An 18,569-nucleotide genomic window follows, 5' to 3' on the forward strand; every position below is an offset into this window, starting at 1 on the left:
CTCTTACATTCGACAAGTGGATTCATACTTATTTTGACAAGTTATGTTTTGTTGAATCTATACTAGATCCACGACAATACATATCTGTTGGAATTCATTATTAATCTATTATCTCAGCCTATACAATGTACCAAAAAATACGCACGCTTTCTTGTCTCCTCAGATCACAGGTGCCGTTTTATGGATTTTTTTATAAAAAAATATAGATAGACAATAAAAATATTAAATAATATGAATAATAGATATATCAGATGTTCAATTTAATAGGTATGCAGATGATTATTTTTATTATTTTTTATTTGATAATTATTTTTTTTATTCGATTTATTCATACACAATTAATAATGGCTGGATGTTTAATTCACTAGATGTGTAGATGATTATCATGTTAAGATTTAAGAAGTAATTTTGAAGTAGAGTATTTTTTTATTTTATTGGATCAATTCTAAAACTCATTATTTATATTATTTATACAAGTCATTATTTACCTAACAAATCTGGTTTTATAATATATATTTGTAGTTATGAGTGCTTAGTTATCAAGAGTAAAGGATTTAAAAAATTTTAATAGTGAAACTAAATATATATATGACATAATAATAACTGTTATAATTACCAAACATTCGGTTAAAATTCAATGCTATATATATAGTACGATACCATATCTATCTTGCTTAAGAGTAGTAGTTTTTTTATTCTTCTTGCATATACATTTTTTTATGCTGATCTTTTTTGTGTCTTGGTATACAACACTTAAGAAAAATATGAGTAGTAAATAGTAATTGACTAATTGCTGCTCCGAATTAAGACCAAAATGCAACTTTACATTGCCGTATTTTATTTTCCGTTGTCAATTTGGTTACTTAATTAGTTTTGGAGATATTTTGACGTTGATTATTTGTTGAAAAAAAGATTGTCTAGGAATAATTTACTACCGTTGGTTACACTGTAGTACACATTACGTGTCTTATTCATATTTTTCTTCTCTTATTTTTATAACGAAGTAAGTAGTAATGCTTGACTTCTAAAACGGAAGAGCTATATTGTCTTGTACAATACAAAGTTTTAAAAAATTACTAAAAAAATATTATAAAGACCAAAAAGTATAAGTAAACTCTCCCAAAATTATTTAACAAAACAAAATCTTTTTTGTATAAGTTGTGACATGCGACTTCATTTAAAAAAATTATTAATAAAATCCTGTGAAAAAATAATTAATAATGAAAAAAGATATGTGTGTGTGCCTCTATATATATAAGGATTGTTTTGTTAGAGATAAATACAATAAAAAATACTAAAAATATAAAGATTAATCTAATAACATACTGGTTGAATTTCAATTGCAGTTTTAAACTTATGTTTTTTGAATACAATGTTCAATTCGATTTTCGCCACCTTAATTTGTCTGTGGATTCGATCCATTATGCTTCTTTTTGTCAAACAAATATTATTAAGATATGAGTAATTTTCAAGCCTTTGGTCTATATTATTCTTTCTAGTATTTGATATAATAGGTCTCCTCGTACCCATAGGGAAAATAGTTTTCAGCTTGCTATATTTCTTTTTCTGTTTTAGTAAGTCAAAAGAAGCTTGGATCGATCTAAATTGATAGATACTACTTAACATGTATTGTCAGCGTGTTAGAACTGGCCAAGAAGAGAAAGGGAAAAGAGGGGAAAAAAAATAAAAGAAAAGAAGAATGATTTGAAAGTCAATTGTAATAGTGTACATTTTTATTTTTGTCTTCTATATTTTATAGTAACTTATCTTTATTGTTGATTCTTGAAGGAAAAAAAAGGTGGAAAAAAGGCTAAAAAATTTTATACAAAATTTAGGAAGGTGTATTAGGGATGGTAATGGTTAGAGAAAGGTAGGATTTGGATCTAACCTTAATTTTATTTGTGGGTTGAAACTTTTATATAAATTCAATTTTATTTTGTCTGTGGGTTAAAAATATTCCGATCTAACTTTATCTATTTTTAACTTGCGGGTACTCAATCCTACCTACAAATTACTAAAAAGATCTAACATTATTATATAACTTGATGATAATTTAAAATAGAATTTATTTTTATGTTAAAAAATATTAAATTATTAGTTAATGATATTTTTTTAGTGACTAAAGATCTTTTGTATTTAGTGAGAGGTCCTTACTTTAATATCTATTTGAAATATATTTTTATATAAGTATATAACATATACATATGTATGATGCAGATTGATCGGGTAGAATTGAGGCTTAACCTGCACCCTATTCGATCCGCACGAGAATCCTACCCGTGACAGATCGAATTGGTAACTCTATCCAATCTGATTGAATTCCTACAGATAGGATATATGTAATCACTCCTAAATGTATATGTTTAAGAGTAGTTTTTTTAGAGAAAATGACAAATTGATCCGTGACGTTTTGGTCTGCGAACATTTAAATCATTGAAGATTTAAAAATACATTTAAGTCTCTGACCTCTTCAAAATCTGAACATATCGATCCCTGAGTTTAATTTGTCCAATTTTAAAAACTCTCTCATGTGTGCTTTCGAATCAATTAGGGCAGATTTTTCTGTTAAGTTTGACAGACCCAAGTGAATATGAGGGATCGATAAATCTAAATTTTAAAAAGGTCAAGGACTTAAATGAATATAAGAGACCGATAAATCTAAATTTTAAAAAGGTCAAATATTTAAATATATTTTTAAATTTTCGATAATTCAAATATCTGCTGATCAAAAGGATAAAGATGTATTTGTTCTTTTCTTTTCTTTTATTATTTTTATTTGGACGGGAGTAATCTATTTGATCGAAATTGTACAAACATGGCAATAAAACATTTCAGTGGTATATAAGTGCACAAATTCTCTTTTTGGACAGTGAAGTGAACCAATTTTTTTTATCTCTAATTTGTTCTAATTCGACAGATTAAAGATTAATTCATCACAAAAAAATACACTATTTTATTGGAGGTGAAAAGTCTACTTTAGTGGAAGCAAAGGCCCATTTTGTTTGGAGCAAAAAAATTTTGACTTTTTAGTTTTTATAAAATTTTTTGGGGTTCAAAGAGTTTAGAATAAAGTATCGTTTTTATCCCTAACGTTTGGGGTAAGTCTTATTTGTGTTCTTAACGTTTAAATCGTCTTATTTGTATTCTTAACGTTTATAAAAGTGATTCAATGTTATCGTGCCGTCAATTATAATAGACCAGATTATATTTTTCAATTATTCTTACTTGGATGTATTCATTCTCAATTAAGTTTTACTTAGATGTGTTCAATTTTAATATTGTACCCAAAATTTGTGTTTAGATTCAATTATATCCCTAAAAAGGTGAATTATATAAATGTTGCACGGATTAATTTTAACTTTTAATGAGTTATTATTCGGAGTGGATCATCGGTTTTTATCTAGACATTTGTATTTTACCTTTAGGAAGAGATTTTCAGAACTCCAGCTAAAACTCATGATGTGTAATTGATGGCAGGATAACATGAAATCACTTTTATAAACGTTAGAGATACAAATAGGACAATTTAAATGTTAGGAACACAAATAGAACTTACCCCAAATATTGGAGACAAAAACAATACTTTAATCAAAATTTTAATTAGAGAAAAATATACCTGATTAAAAAAAAAGAAAAATATAGAAGAATATTAACAAAGTATTCAAAGAACAAGAAGTTTAAAGAAGAAAAAATTATTTTTCACATAAATTTTAAACATTATAAATTAAAATAAGTAATTATGATTATGTATATGTTGTTAATATATAATTCACATTATTCGTACTTTTTTTGTGTAATCAAGTATTATATTCAAACCATGCATGAGGAATAAGATACTAATTAAAATTCATACAAAATTTTAACCATAACCAAATGCATTCTAATACTACATCGATTACCACATCTAATGAGCATAAAATAAATAAGGTAAAAATCATTTGCACATCTCTTTACATTTTTACTTCACTTTGTTAAAATGGACAAAAAATATGAACTCTACAACTCTACATAAATTTTCATTTGTGTTAAGTCTCTATACTCTTTTTCTTTGCAAATACAAAAAAGAAAAAAAAACTAAAACAAAAAAAGATAAAATAATACATAAAAAATAGAGATAAAGACAAATAGGTACTTGATCTTTTGATCTATAGATATTTAAGTCTCTAAAAATTTAAAAATATATTTAAGTTTTTGACTTTCTCAAAATCTGGATACATTGATTTCTCTGTACACTTGGATCTGTCAAACTCAGTAAAAAAAATCAAATGTAGCTACCGTTGTCTTGATTTGGCTAATATATGAATGCATACGTGTAAAAGTTTTTAAAATGAGACAAATTATATACAGGAATCAATATGTCCGAATTTTGAAAAAGTAAATAAATTAAATATATTTTTAAATTGTCAGAAATTTAAATATTCGCGAACTAAAAGGTCAAAAACCTATTTATTTTTTTTAAGTAAAATTTTAATAAAAGTAACGATTATTTTTTTAGAGCTCGTCACGTAATCTACAAATCTGTGATATTTATTAGATTTTTGACTCATTAAGACCGAAAAAAAAACCTTGTTTTCAAATTGACCACCTCTTCTTAAAACCAAAATTGTTTATACATTGATAATTATTTATCTAATACCATCATTCTCCATATACACATTACACATACTAATCAGTAATTACTAAGCAAATAGTGACTCGATCAATTATATCATCAAACACATGTAGAATAAACAACTAAATTCTTTCATGCAATGTCTACTATAGAAAGACATTAGACATGAAATCCTTTTAAAAATTGCTTCTTGCTTTTTCTTTTCAGCAATGTTAATTGTAATTGCTAGGTCCTTTGGCAACAACAGACAACCTAAAAGTTTTGTAGCATATCAAATCGGATACACTTGCTTGTTCTTTAACCTAATCACAAACTTATTAGCACCACCCTTGTTAGCCAAAAAAGATCATTTAATTTTTTCTAAAGAAAAAAGAAAGACTTTCATAATCTTTTCTAATAGTTATTTTATTTAATTAATCAATCCTATATTATATATATCATTTGCACATTTTCAATACTAACTCTGAACCAGAGCAGGTGCATGTTTTCAGTATTAACTTGAAGAGATTATTTTGGGCCCTACGGATCATGTAGCCAACATTAACATTTATGGTTACAGAAAAGCTTTAATTTGAAGCCAAATGCAGTGTTTATGAATAAATTAGTTCAACTCTTACAAAAGGTATCTCTTCTTTAATTTTCTTTGGCAGGAAAAAGAAATTTTAAATTCCTTTAGCTAATTGACTACCACATGAATCTGATCTTTATCCACTGTTTGAGGCTAACAAAAAGGATTAACAATACTAAATTAGTAGCTTACAAATAAGTTCTACTAAGATCTATGGTAATTAATTTGAGTTGTCAGAATGATCAATTTACTTATTCATTTAATTAAATATTGGAAGTTTAAATTTTATTTTATGTATTACCAACGATAATTTTTAAATTAAATTCAGATTTAGAGTAAATTAATTATTGATTTGTGGGACTGAAAAATGATATAGACAATATATATATATATATATATATATATATATATATATATATATATATATATAAAAGGTGTATGGTAATGGTATGGATAGACTGAATTTAATACCAACATTAATTTGACACTTTTCCTTATTCAATTATGAATTATTAGTTGCCTTCAAAATCCCAAATATTCTCAAAACAAACCATAATATAATCTTGGGAAGAATAATATTTTTGTTTACAAAAAAAATTATGCCAAAACAATTTTAAACTCTATAATTTTTCCTTTTTGTTTATGATGCTATCATTGTTATTTTTAAGGTTTAATTACTCTATTATTTTTATAATTTTATGAAATTTTTAATTAGGTTTTTATACATTTTTTTTAATTGAGTCTCTATACTAATTTTTTTTAATTAAGTCCTTTTTAGTAGTAATTAGCTTAATTTCATAGGAACCCAACTAAAAAAAAATTGGTATAGAGACCTAAATAAAAAGAAAAAAATGTAGAAACCTAATTTAAAAAAAAATTTGGTACAAAAATCTCAATTAAAAAAAATATAAAAACTTAATTAAAAATTTCACAAAAATTATAAGAACTAACAGAATAAATATATTTTTAATTATGTTGTGTTTTAATTTCTCTAGAGTCTTGAGCAATAATAACGTTCTAACACAAATCCAACTTCCACAAAACCTTTTGTGTCCTTTTTACCAAAAGAAGTAAGTAAAAAAAGTAAAATAAAAAACTGTGAAAGAAAGTGATGTATATAATACAAATCCTTCAATTCAACTGTTCATAAAAAACAGAGAAGACAGGGTCCAGCTCCACCTGCCCCATCTCCATGACAAATTGAATGTGATTTGACCGTACGACCAAACCCAATTTTGAATCCCAAAAACGTGGCACGCTAATAACTAATATGCCCACTAAACAGTTTTAAAAATATTAAACTTTGTCATATTTACTAGCAAACATTTTTTTATACTTGATTTACTTTATAAAAAAATCATATACTTTTAGAATAATATTAATATTATAAATAAAATCGTATTTTGCTATATTATTAATATGAAATATTTTTATATATTTTTATATCAATTATAAAATTAATTATCTAAAAAATTAGATGTGACTATACAAAGTATTTAAACTCTTATAAATAAAAAAGATAAAAATTGAAGTGAAGTGACTTCATGTGAAATTAATACTTATGAACTGTTGAATAAAAATTTAGTCAAATTAATCAAATTCTTTCGTCTATACTCCACCTGAATTCTCACCAATAAAAAAATGTTCCCGATTTCAAAAACAGAAACAATTGTATCTGTTATGATTCTCAGCGTTCCACGCACAAAAAAATAAATAAAATTTATTTCTTAAAAAAATGGCTTCCTTCCCCGTTTTCTCTGCAAGATGCTTTGTCTCATTGGCACAGCTAACTCACTTCATCGCCACCTAAATCGAAACCCATTCCCTTCTCTCTCTTTCTCATCTTCCTTCACTCACTCACTAACTCACGCTTCAATTCTAAGAAACTATTATTGTTCACACTACTCTGCAATGCAACAAAAACACAACACTCTAACCAAAATGCAGGTTTAGCTTGCAATCTGTGTAGATCTGAAACCAATTTGGATCTCAAAAAAATAACAGATTTTGAGTTCTGGGTTTTGTTATTTGGTTCATTGGGTAATTGAAAAAGCATTTTTTTTTTGGAGGCATTGTTTGGAAGAAGATAGATGGGGTCTAGTGGCAGCAAAGCCAATTCTTCTGCTTGCAGTTCATCGTCTTCTTCTTCGGGTAGTTTCAGGAAAGGTCGATCTAAGAGGCATAGAGGCTTCCCATCTTATTGTTTGGGAACAACTTCTGGATCTCATGACAGTGATCATGAAGACCAGGTAAGCTATCTCTGTTACTCTGCAATTTTCACAATGCCATTGCTCTTTTTCTTCATTTTCTTCTGTTTTTACTTTTTTTTCAATTCTTTTGTAATGCGTTTTTATCTTGTTAGTTTTCTTTTCTCTTAGTTTTGTGATAAGTTTGAGTTTTAGTTTTGTTAATTAAAATAGAGGTTGTTTCTGGGATCACAATGGTTAAGAATTATCTTTTTAGTCTTCTTTTCTCTTAGTTCTAATCACTGAATTCATCTGGTTGCAACGTATGGTCATTTTCAAGATTTTTCATTCGGATAATTTAATTTATTTGAGTCAAGTACACTACATGCATGAGGAAATGGTGACTATGTTAATTGTTACTTGGTTAAATTTCTGGTCATTGCTCTTAAAAATTAGAGGTTTTTTTAGTCAAAATAAAAAATGGTGCTCCATGCTCTTATTTGATTTGAAACAAAGAAAAGTCAATTTTACTACTTCTTCCCACTATACTTGGTTGCTTACTAGTATGAATTTATTGCACTGTTTATCATTTATGATAAAAAGTGGCATGTGTAGAGTGTAGATTGTGCCTACCTACATTTTCCTAGTTTGTTTGAGTTCATCAATGACACTAACAGTTTTTGTGGGTATTTATTGCCTTTTAATTAGTACAGCTGAAAGACATGTAAGAAGTCAATCAGATGATATATAATTGGTGAATTTAAAGAAAGATTGAAAGAAAGAAAAAAAAAAGCAACATTTTTTATACAAGGGAGCAAGTATAATACATTGATTTCCCTAGTGTCCTGTTGCCAGCTTCAATATCCTATTAGGCTTAAAATTAAAAACCTTAATGATTTGGTATTAAATGGAACAAATTTCTCAGACTTTGTTGTTTCCGGTATAACCATTATGTATCAGTTACAGGATTGGTTGATTGGTGAGAGTCTTGTGGTACTAACTGTTGTTTGCATTACAACTCATGCTTTAGGTTTGTGATCAGAACAAAGTAAATGGAAGTGGAGTTGAAATAGTTTCGGATGAAGTGAAATCAAAATCCTTTAGAAAAGCCAAGTATGATGATGAAATGCCTCCTAACATCGACCTTGATGACTGGGATCACACGGCATCCAGAACCGGTAGCAGCTCTAATCATGCTTCTTCAACTCAGTCTTTGAATCCTTCAAGTAGATTCCTTTCTCGCTTTAGCTTCATTCCTGGTAACATAAGCTTCAGACTTAGCAGAACCACCAGTCTTGGTTCATCAAGGCCTTGTCCTGTTTCTTCTGGAAGTCTCACCATATTTAACAGTGAAGATGAGCTTAATCCTCATCCAAGCCACCCTGGAAGCTTGATTAATAGAAATGAAACTCAACAACGTAGAGAATTGCTTAATGCATCTTTTGATGATCGAGTGCCTATTCAGTATCATGGAGGTGCTTCTAACGATTTTAGATCTAATGCACCAGCATTGGATTCCTTTGGCAACTTAGCAAGAAGTCCCACAATTTCTCCTGTCGCGGATGTCATTAGAGATGGGGATGGTACAAGAGAAGTGGTGGATATGAACTTGTTTTCTCCAAGAATTCATACAGAGGCAGAAAATGTTGAGACAAGACACACTGATAGACGAAATGGGGCTCGAGAACCTGTCGATCGAAATGTACGCTTCAGCCGAACTTTAAGTGTTGGAAGACTTAGAGATAGAGTACTCCGACGATCAACATTATCTGAGTTCACGTTTGGCCCTCTGCAACAGGAGAGGGAAGCAAGAGATGCTAGTTGGGACAGAGGAAGAGAAGTGGGGGAGAGAGATACGAGAGTGCCACGGACTAGTCAAAATGCTGTGAATTCTCCAACTACAATTTCTAGCTCCTCATTTAGTGTTCATGACTTTGATGTTGAGACTTCACGATCTAGAGAAACAAGGTATCAAGATCTGCTGGAACACAGGTCTAATTTCCTTGAACGGAGAAGAAGAATACGGTCCCAGGTATGTGGAGTTTTCTGAATTTCATATAACATCTGATGGTTTGGTTATATATTAATACTGCCAAGCTAAAAACATATACTTAACATTGTGGTTGTGTACACAATATTATGCTTGTAACCTGGTAAGGACGTTGATATTATATTATTATCATGATAATTTTATAACAAAATTCTGAGGGGAAAGAAAAAGGACCACTAAGACTTGGATTGCTTCAATGTAAATATCTTTTTAATGAGCTCTTCCTCGACACCCTGATTTTTCTCAATTGTTAATGATCAATATTTACCAAATTGTTAGGTTCGTGCTCTTCAGCGGTTGGGAAGCCGGTTTGAAAATCTGTCTGGACATGACAGATCATGCGTCTTGTCTGGTCAGCACAGAAATGGTCGTTGTACATGCCGAAACGGTAGCCGTGATACGAACTCAACTGATGATACCAATGCTAGAGCTAGCATATCAAGAATTGTGATGCTAGCTGAAGCCTTATTTGAGGTAATTTTTAGCGCGGTGTTAGTTATTCTAGTGGCTATTTATTATAAATTATACAAGTTGAATATTTGTACACATTTTAATTAGGTTCTGGATGAAATTCACCAGCAATCGGTTGTTCTATCTTCCCGCCCTTCTGTGTCTTCTATTGGATCTGTTCCCGCACCTAATGAAGTCGTGGAATCTTTGCCTGTGAAATTATACACAAAGTGCCACAAACATCAAGAAGATGCTGTGCAGTAAGTATTTCCTTTTGTATGTTGTATTAATCGTTTTGGTCACATTTAGCTTTGATTTTCATGATTTGTGTATGATTTACATATATGAATCTCATGATTCTATTGGATTATTCTAATGGTTTCTCTTCTCCCCTTGCTTATCCCTTCATAGATGCTATATATGCCTTGTGGAGTATGAGGATGGAGACAGCATGCGAGTACTTCCTTGTCACCATGAATTCCATAAAACTTGTATAGACAAGTGGTTGAAGGAGATTCACAGGTATGTGAAAAGGGATTTTAGTCTTCTGGTTAATAATATGATTAACAACTTTGAAATTTCAGAAAATTGCCTATTTATTACATTTAGTGTAATTCGTGGTACAAAATAGAGGAGTGAGTTTTCCATTTGTTTTTCAGGGGGACTTTGATGGTAAACTCAATGCTTAATTTGTGTAGTAAACACTTGGTAAAAATTGGATATGGGTGATTGATAAAAAAAAATGTTTAATCGCATTCTGACAAACTTGTTATGGATTTCCTCTGTGATTAAAATCTTACTAATTTCTATAAAATAACAATCTTACCAGTTCATATGAATAACTCTACTTGTGCTAGAGATGCTTGGAAATATGTGTCTCTAACTTTTCTTTTCTTTTTTTTCTTTTTTTCTTTTCATTATGCAACAGGGTATGCCCACTATGTAGAGGGGACATTTGTGCATCAGATACACTGCCAATGGAGAACTAAAAATAGCAAATTTGTTAATCAGTATCACTCAGAGCTCATGGGAGTAGTAAATTATTGCACATAACCTTATGTGACCAAAAAGAAAGTTCAGTCCTCTTTTCATCAAAGTATTGTCACTGAGCCACAGTTTTTCAATGATTATTTACTCCAATTTCTGAATAAACATCAATCCAAACCCATGGTAGAAATAGACTGAACTACTGCCTGCCACTCCTTGCCGAGAAATGATTGTGCGACTCACTTTTCGCGTTCTTACTCGGGACTCATTATCCGACATAGGATGGAGTGTCGCTCCGTTTTAAACTACAGTGATGCTCCATCCTATATTGGTTAGGTGATTAATCAAAAAAGAAGAGATGGGGTATTTGTGGACATGTTCCAGAAAAGGTCCTCATGGTGTAGCATCCATTTTTTTTTTGTATCATATTGAAGATGATGATTATGCTGAGTTTGAGGAGTCTTGTCTGTGAGACATACCTTTACTTTGGCTCACTTTTGTTGTTGTTACCTGTTATATATGCAAAATTCAGCAAAATGAGGATGAAAAAAAGGGAAAGAGTAGCATTCAAATGAGCACTTTTCATCATTGATGAAATTGCATAGTAGCAACGGCATCTTTGACCAGTAAAGCCAAGCAAGTGCATGAAAACAATAAAAATTTGTGCATGCGTGAGGTATCCTTTTCACTTTTCAGAGGGAAAGATGAAAGGAGAAAAAGAGGAAAAGAAACATGTATTAATAGGTGTATGTGTGTGTGAGAGAGAGAGAGAGTGAGAATATATATGTAGTTTTCAAAGTCCAATGAGGAAAATATTCAGACATGTACGAGTAATTTTTTCTGATTGTCTCTTACCCAACTTTATAGACAAAACGAATGTTGGGAATCACCTATTTTAAGATATAATTAATTTAATTTTGTTTTCAACAGTTGTTTTAAGGAACTTATTAGAAACTAGAGTTCTTTTTTATGGATCTATGGTCTGTTTTCCTTTTGAGTTTTTTCTTTTCTCCGATATATCAATTTTCTTTGAGCATTGTTTTTTTTGGGGTGCATTGTTCAGTTTTGAGAATGGAGAAAGTCTTTGCTGGAAGACATCTACCCCATTTTCTAAGACTTCAGTTAAGTTGGATTGGATTAGTCAAATTCCTATTAATAAGATCCAATTTCACTGACCGTTCCATAATTTTTCACTTTATGAGTTTATCCCATTGCAACTCAACGGCTAAAGAATTTGGTTATGGTTTTATTAGTGGTGTTTTAGCTAAAATTGGGTGCAGTGTGTGAACTACAAATTGGTAGAGCTGTCAGATAAAAGATTTAACACGCTCCCACGTGGGGGGGGGGGGGGGTGTGATTGTCACGTGGCAAAATCTGGTTACATGGAGTTGCAGGGGGGTGTGATTGTCACGTGGCAAAATCTGGTTACATAAAGTTGCAGTACAAGGGGCGTGTTATACGTGACAAGCTGTCATTGATTGATGAATCAAAATGGGGGGTGTTCAATGCTCCCCTATATATAAGACAAAACTCGGCACCATTTTCATTGCGAGGAAGAGTGTTCTTTAAGTGTGTTGCTAGTGTAATGGATGGTATCGCAAATTTGGTAGTGTATCGCAACAATAAGATTATACAGAATACTCATGAAGGAGTGAGATTTGTGTGTTAGAACCTATTTTTGTTTGTGGTTCCATGCACCATGGAGTTGATGGAGCTTCAGAACGGTCTCTGTCAAAGTATGGAGAACGGTATGTTGACGAGAGTAAGCAGTATTTTGTACCGGAATTCGGTTATAGTTTTTGGTGGTCTAATACAATTTGAAATTATGCCGATCATTGACGAAGCGAGTATGCAGAATATGTTCCAAATTCATCGGCAGACTCAGATGTGACAGCCACATATTGAGCTGTATGTTGAGTTTGAAAACGTAGAGGCAGATGAGATTCAAAATGATTTAGATATAGAGGATGATAGAGCTGCAGTGTACAAAGGAATGAATAGTGACAGCGAAGAGGACTTCGAAGCCACTTATGAAGCCGGCAACGAAAACGAGGATGGTAATGTGGGAGTCGAAAAAGCAGCGGAGAATGTAGTGGTTCATCCCGCAATTAGTCAACCAATGAACGTCCCCCCCTTTTATGCGTAACTTGGATCTTGAAGCCATGAATGCACCAAAATTCCCGGAATATGCAAACATAGGTACGTGATGAGTGAATAATATGTTTTTGTGTTTTTATATTTTGGATGGATCAATGAATGATGATATATGGTTTCTGTAGGTGTTGCTGACCCTAAGGACGAAGAGTTCAGGATCGGAATGAAGTATAGTTCTAAAAAGTCTGTCGTCGTAGCAATTAGAAGTTACACTATCTCTAGAGGAATCGATTACAATGTTTACGAGTCTGAACCACAGACATTCTATACAAAATGTAAGACGTATGTGCATGGGTGTGACTACATAAGATTAACTACGAATTACGTTAACTTAATTCTTAAAAGTAAACCTAAACAACATAAACTTAAGTTCACTTCTTTCGAACCAACCAGTTCAATCCCTTGCCCATCATGCCCTGAGGTGTTGGTGGCTGTGGTGCTAGTGACTGTGGGGCTAGTGGCTGATATAGATGATGAGGAACATACTCCGACAATCTCAACAGATGTCCGTACGAACCCACGTACCAATTTTCGTACTCCGCTGACAGTGTAAAGTCCCAAGTCGAAAGGGAGTGTAGATCCCGCAACCGAGTGTTCCGACGGTTGCCCCATTCCTCAATCCATTCCCCATGTAAAACTGTCCAGTCATGAAGCTGTACTCCGCGAAGAGTGATGCAATGCTCTTTCGATGGAACGTCTCTTGCTACTGACGGAGAGGGTTGTGCATACCAAAATTAACGCATCACTTGATTCGCAGGGTGCCATTCAACACACTCAAACGACACTAACAGAACAACGATGTCACACACCTCAAAGTGTCCATGTAACTCGTCGAGTATGATCAACCCTTCGTACGGCCGCCACACAAACTGCCACGTATTATTAGAAAATTAGAACCCTAATATTAATGTTTGGATACGGGAATCATACGAACCCTAAATATTTACCTTGTCCATGTAGTCTATTTTCTGCCTAAATATCGCTACGGTATTCGATAACCACGCTGAGCTTCGATAGGAATGACTCCACCTGAAATTCATTGAAAAAATTAAAAAAGGTTACCATCAATCAAATATGCATTGTCAATATAATGCAGAACTAAAATAAGAACTGTTACCTCATGGCAACTGGTATCTCAGCCGGTGGAAAGGACTATTTAGGTACAGGCACAATACACGGCAGTCGCTCCTATGCCCAAACAAACAACAGATTAAAAGAGCCATTCATCTCCTTAGTATCATACCATGATGCATGGCATAGGGTCCTGTAAAGATGCGCAAGACATGCTGACTCCCAACTATAAGTATGGATCCGCTCGAAATCACAAAGCAACGGTAGATACTTCGCGTGAGCATATGCGGTTGACTTATCCGTGAATAGGGTCGAACCCAACAAACAGAAAATCTGGCATATGACATATCTCTTAATAGACTTCTCGGTGTCCAATGGCTCTGCGTCTCTGATACCACGAACCCAACCTATCTTTATATAAGATTTTGAAGAACTATTGACAACCGGTTCGCGACCGAATATCGCGATGCTTTGACTCTGTAGGAAGTCGCCACTACTATCTGTCCAGCCGCTCACAGGCTCTCCATCAATGGGTAGGCCAGATGTTTGAGTGACATCTTCCAGTGTCACAGTAACCTCACCCACCGGTAATACAAAGGTATAGGTTTCTGGCCTCCACCTTTCCACCAAAGCAGCTAATAAGGGATAAAATTCTTTTATGAATCCAATCCTAGAGACGTGGTAGAATCCTGTTGAGCATAAGCAGTTTTCGACTATTGGATTTCACGTCTGCAGCGGATCTAGTGTATCAAATTTCTGTTTGGCTGGTTCAACAACAATATATTTATTCACTAAATATTAGTTTAAATAAATAAAAATTATTAGAAATAAATATTTATAATAATAAATTACATAAATAAAAAACATTTACTTATTTAAATATTATAAATAAATAAATAAATATAAATAATATTTGTTTTCGAAAATAAATAAAATATCTAATAATATTTATATTCGAAAATAAAAAAATTTAAATAATATTTACTTTTGAAAATAAATAAATATAAACAATATTTATTTTTAAAGACAAATAAATATCATTATTATTTATATTCAAAAATAAAAAATATAAATAATATTCACATTTATATAAAATAAAATATAATTATGTTGGACAATTTTTTTATTATTAAAAAATATTAATAAAATACAAAAAGTACTAAGACTAAAATAATAATATTATATTTTTATATAATACTAACAGCAACAAAAAAAAGAAACTAATTTAAATACATAAAATAATAAAATTTATCAACCGACATAATTGATCTTTGGGTGTCGTTACTATTTTTAATCACCACAAACTAATAATATTTTTATATAATTTTTTTCTTTAAACACACATATATCCTAACTCTCATTATAACACACATTCTTTACATTATAACACACGGTTAACTTCCCCTCTTCTTCAACTTATTTTCTTCTTCAGCTTATTTTACCCCTCTTCAACTTATTTTCTTCTTCAGTTTATTTTCTTCTTCTTTCTGAGTATACCACACACATTTTGCACCATATAACACACATTTTGCACCATATAACACACACTACACATGATCCATTCCACTCAATTTATAGAGCTTTTTCAACAAGAGACTGGATACCAGAGTGGGGGGCTGTCTCCTGCAATACACGCCCTGCAGGCTCCTTAGAAACGAGCAACACTACCCCTCATGTTAAACTTGATACTCCAATATTACACCAAAGAATATTCCATATCAAAAATAATTTCTGAAACTCAACTCTGATTTTCACTTTGGTAGTTTTTGGATTTAATTCACTTACTCATATATAAATCCAAAACCCTAAATCTTAACCAATAAAATTAGATTATATTTAAAAGGCAAAAGTGATGTTTACCTCTTATTACATTATATTACATCTTTAAATGGCAAGGTTATATTTGTTTGAAGGAAAAATAGAAAAAAAATAAAGAAAAAAAAATAATTATTAATTTTTATTGTTTGATTGAAAAAAAAAATTAAAAAAAAAAGAATGAAAAAAATTAATAAAACCCACCATTTTTTTAAATAATCACAAATCAGAATGAAGGATGCCAAATAAGAAATCACCGCGATCTAAACAAATTTCCTGGTTGATTGTAGTGTTTTTTAAAAATAGAAAAGGTACATTAATAGAAAACATTCTACCACTAGAGGGACACCATTATCATCACTCATGAAGGTCCGAATTCTTTCTAACATTTTTCTTTTTCCTTTCAAAGAATTATTACTATGAAATTGTGTTTAGATGAGATGGAGTTCACAAAAGAAAGAAAAAGAAAGACTTCTTCAAAGGAGAACCTAAAGTCTACTCCACTCCATAGATGCCATTACACCATATCATCACACCCTGAAACAAGGAAAAAAATGTAAGAAATATTAACAACTAAAAAATCAATATACTTGAGTCGTGAATGGTGACAATTAAAAGTCATTTAATAACTGATCGTATCAAAAGCATCAAAAGCAAGAGTCAAGCCGGAGTTCTCAAATTCAAACGGCAAAGAATATACAAGGTACACCGGCATGGGATGTGAAGAGATAGAAATTGATAGATTATATACAACAAATATCATCCGAGATACAGTAGTAACTTTAGAAATTTCAAATGTAACATTGATACCCAAGACAACGTAATAATAAAGCAAATGATCATGTAGGAAAGTTAAGATTTGGAGTTAGCAAACCTTGTAAGTTTTGACTTTCCCTATTCAATTGAAAAACACAAAAACAATATCCCTGAAAAGTTAATTGCACATTTACAAGTTTTCTGTGATAGGCTTGTAGTTGTTTCCATTCCTAACTTTACTAGTATTGTCTACTGTGTGTAAAACTGTAATATATAACTGGATAAAAATTAGCAGTAAAGCATCTAGCACAAGTCTCCAAAAGAGGATTAAGAACCCCCAAAACCCAGAATCAAGGATCGTTAATGCAAAACCTAAATCAAATAGCAATGACAATTAGCATCTCAACACATTCACAATTTAGTCTCCAAAAAAAGTTTGACAATAAAACAGTAAGTTAATAAACTAGAGATCAAATTGATTCCTCATGCTATGATTAATTAGTCCTCACTTTATAAATTGATCAAGATACTCCCTGCAACTCAAACTAGTCCCTCCATCATTTGACAGATAATAGTATTAAGAGCCTCTAATAATTATTAGCTCTAAGCCTCTAATAATCTACTATCCCTTAGGAGATAAAAGAGATCTAATATGCAGATCTGTTTGAAACAGTAATGAATAATGTGGAACAAGAACGAAATTCAAGGCACTTAGAAAAGCAAGAAAGAAAACCGACCATATCAACGAGAAGGATTAAGAGCCATGAGCAAGTTCTTGCCACCAGGGAGATAAGCAACATTGGGAGACTTGGCAAGTGTGGAGGCCACTTCCCTGGAGGCCTCAATCCTCCTCAGCTCAATCAGCCCCATTCCGGTCGCCGCAGTAGCCTCCGAGATCAGCTTCGCGGCCTCGCTCTCTCCCTCCGCACGGATGATGGCAGCCCGCCGCTCTTGCTCAGCCTTCATCACCACAAACTTTGACCGCTCCGCCTCCTGCTGCGCCACCTGCTTCTGCTCCACGGCACGCGAGAATTCATTTCCGTACGACAGATGCGTGATGGCGACGTCGTCAAGGACGATGTTGAAGTCCTTGGCTCGCCGGATGAGGCTCTCGCGGACGAGGGCGGAGACATGCGGCCGCTCCGTGAGGAGCTGATCGGCGTTGAACTGAGCCACCACGGCCTTGAGGACCTCGTTGCCGATGGAAGGGAGCACCTTCTCGTCGTACTCGAGACCGAGGTTCTGGACGATCGTGGGAAGACGGTCGGTGTCCGGACGTGAGAGAACACGGAGGGTGAGGTTCACCATCTGGAGGTCCTTCGTGCCGGAGATCGACGAAAACGTGTGTGGCCGGGTGCGGATGTCGAAGATGTACGGTTTCTGAACCCATGGGATCAAGAAATGGGTGCCTTCACCTACCGTCTCGTCCAGGATGCCGCGGAACCTGTCAAACAGCACCGCGCGCTGGCCACCGTCCACCGTGTACAGGGATGTATTCACAATCGCCGCCGCCGTACCTAGACCGAAGGCGGCGCGGCCTATGTTGCTGAGGAACGACACTGCTGCCTGTCTGCTGCCCATTTTTTTCCCGGGGAATCGACGGGTTTAGGGTTTTAGGGTTGAAGAGAAGGTAGAGTGAGGGTTTTTCTGATTTGTTGGTTTTTATTTGAAGCTGAGTAGGGTTTTTGTTACAGGTCTCTATGATTTTTAAATTCTTTTTCTTTTTTATGGGCCCAATTGTTTTATGGCCCAACTATATGTAGAGTCCAAAACAAAATTAAGAGAAAATCAAAGGAATTAGTCAGCTCACTTGTCCGTTTAAGTAAGTGTCGGGGGTTCAAATCCCGCCTTGTGCATGCAGTAACTCATTGGCCAGCGACATACTCTTAAATGGAGCTCAGATCCGCGACGAATTAGTTC

General features: G+C 32.9%; 2 protein-coding genes across 3 annotated transcripts; one reads left to right on the plus strand and one right to left on the minus strand.

Annotated features, from left to right (window-relative positions):
- The first annotated feature begins 6,906 nt into the window (after positions 1-6,906).
- LOC130979897 (uncharacterized) lies at positions 6,907-11,736 on the plus strand. 2 transcript variants are annotated; one of them, XM_057903443.1, is made up of 6 exons: positions 6,907-7,429; positions 8,397-9,398; positions 9,696-9,890; positions 9,996-10,126; positions 10,278-10,388; positions 10,795-11,736. In XM_057903443.1, exons 1-6 carry the CDS (start codon positions 7,271-7,273, stop codon positions 10,853-10,855), a joined length of 1,659 nt encoding a protein of 552 aa, XP_057759426.1. In that variant the 5' UTR covers positions 6,907-7,270; the 3' UTR covers positions 10,856-11,736. The 2 variants fall into 2 exon arrangements, with proteins under 2 accessions (XP_057759426.1, XP_057759425.1); XM_057903442.1 differs by having other exon boundaries at positions 6,908-7,429; positions 9,975-10,126.
- Positions 11,737-16,157: 4,421 nt separating this feature from the next.
- On the minus strand, positions 16,158-18,309 carry LOC130983105 (prohibitin-3, mitochondrial). The gene is made up of 2 exons (XM_057907289.1): positions 17,387-18,309; positions 16,158-16,430 (listed from the first exon to the last, which is right to left on the minus strand). Exon 1 carries the CDS (start codon positions 18,228-18,230, stop codon positions 17,391-17,393), a length of 840 nt encoding a protein of 279 aa, XP_057763272.1. The 5' UTR covers positions 18,231-18,309; the 3' UTR covers positions 16,158-16,430; positions 17,387-17,390.
- Positions 18,310-18,569: the final 260 nt, after the last annotated feature.

The sequence above is a fragment of the Arachis stenosperma genome, chromosome 5, assembly GCF_014773155.1.
Source record: "Arachis stenosperma cultivar V10309 chromosome 5, arast.V10309.gnm1.PFL2, whole genome shotgun sequence".
NCBI classification, from domain to species: domain Eukaryota; kingdom Viridiplantae; phylum Streptophyta; class Magnoliopsida; order Fabales; family Fabaceae; genus Arachis; species Arachis stenosperma.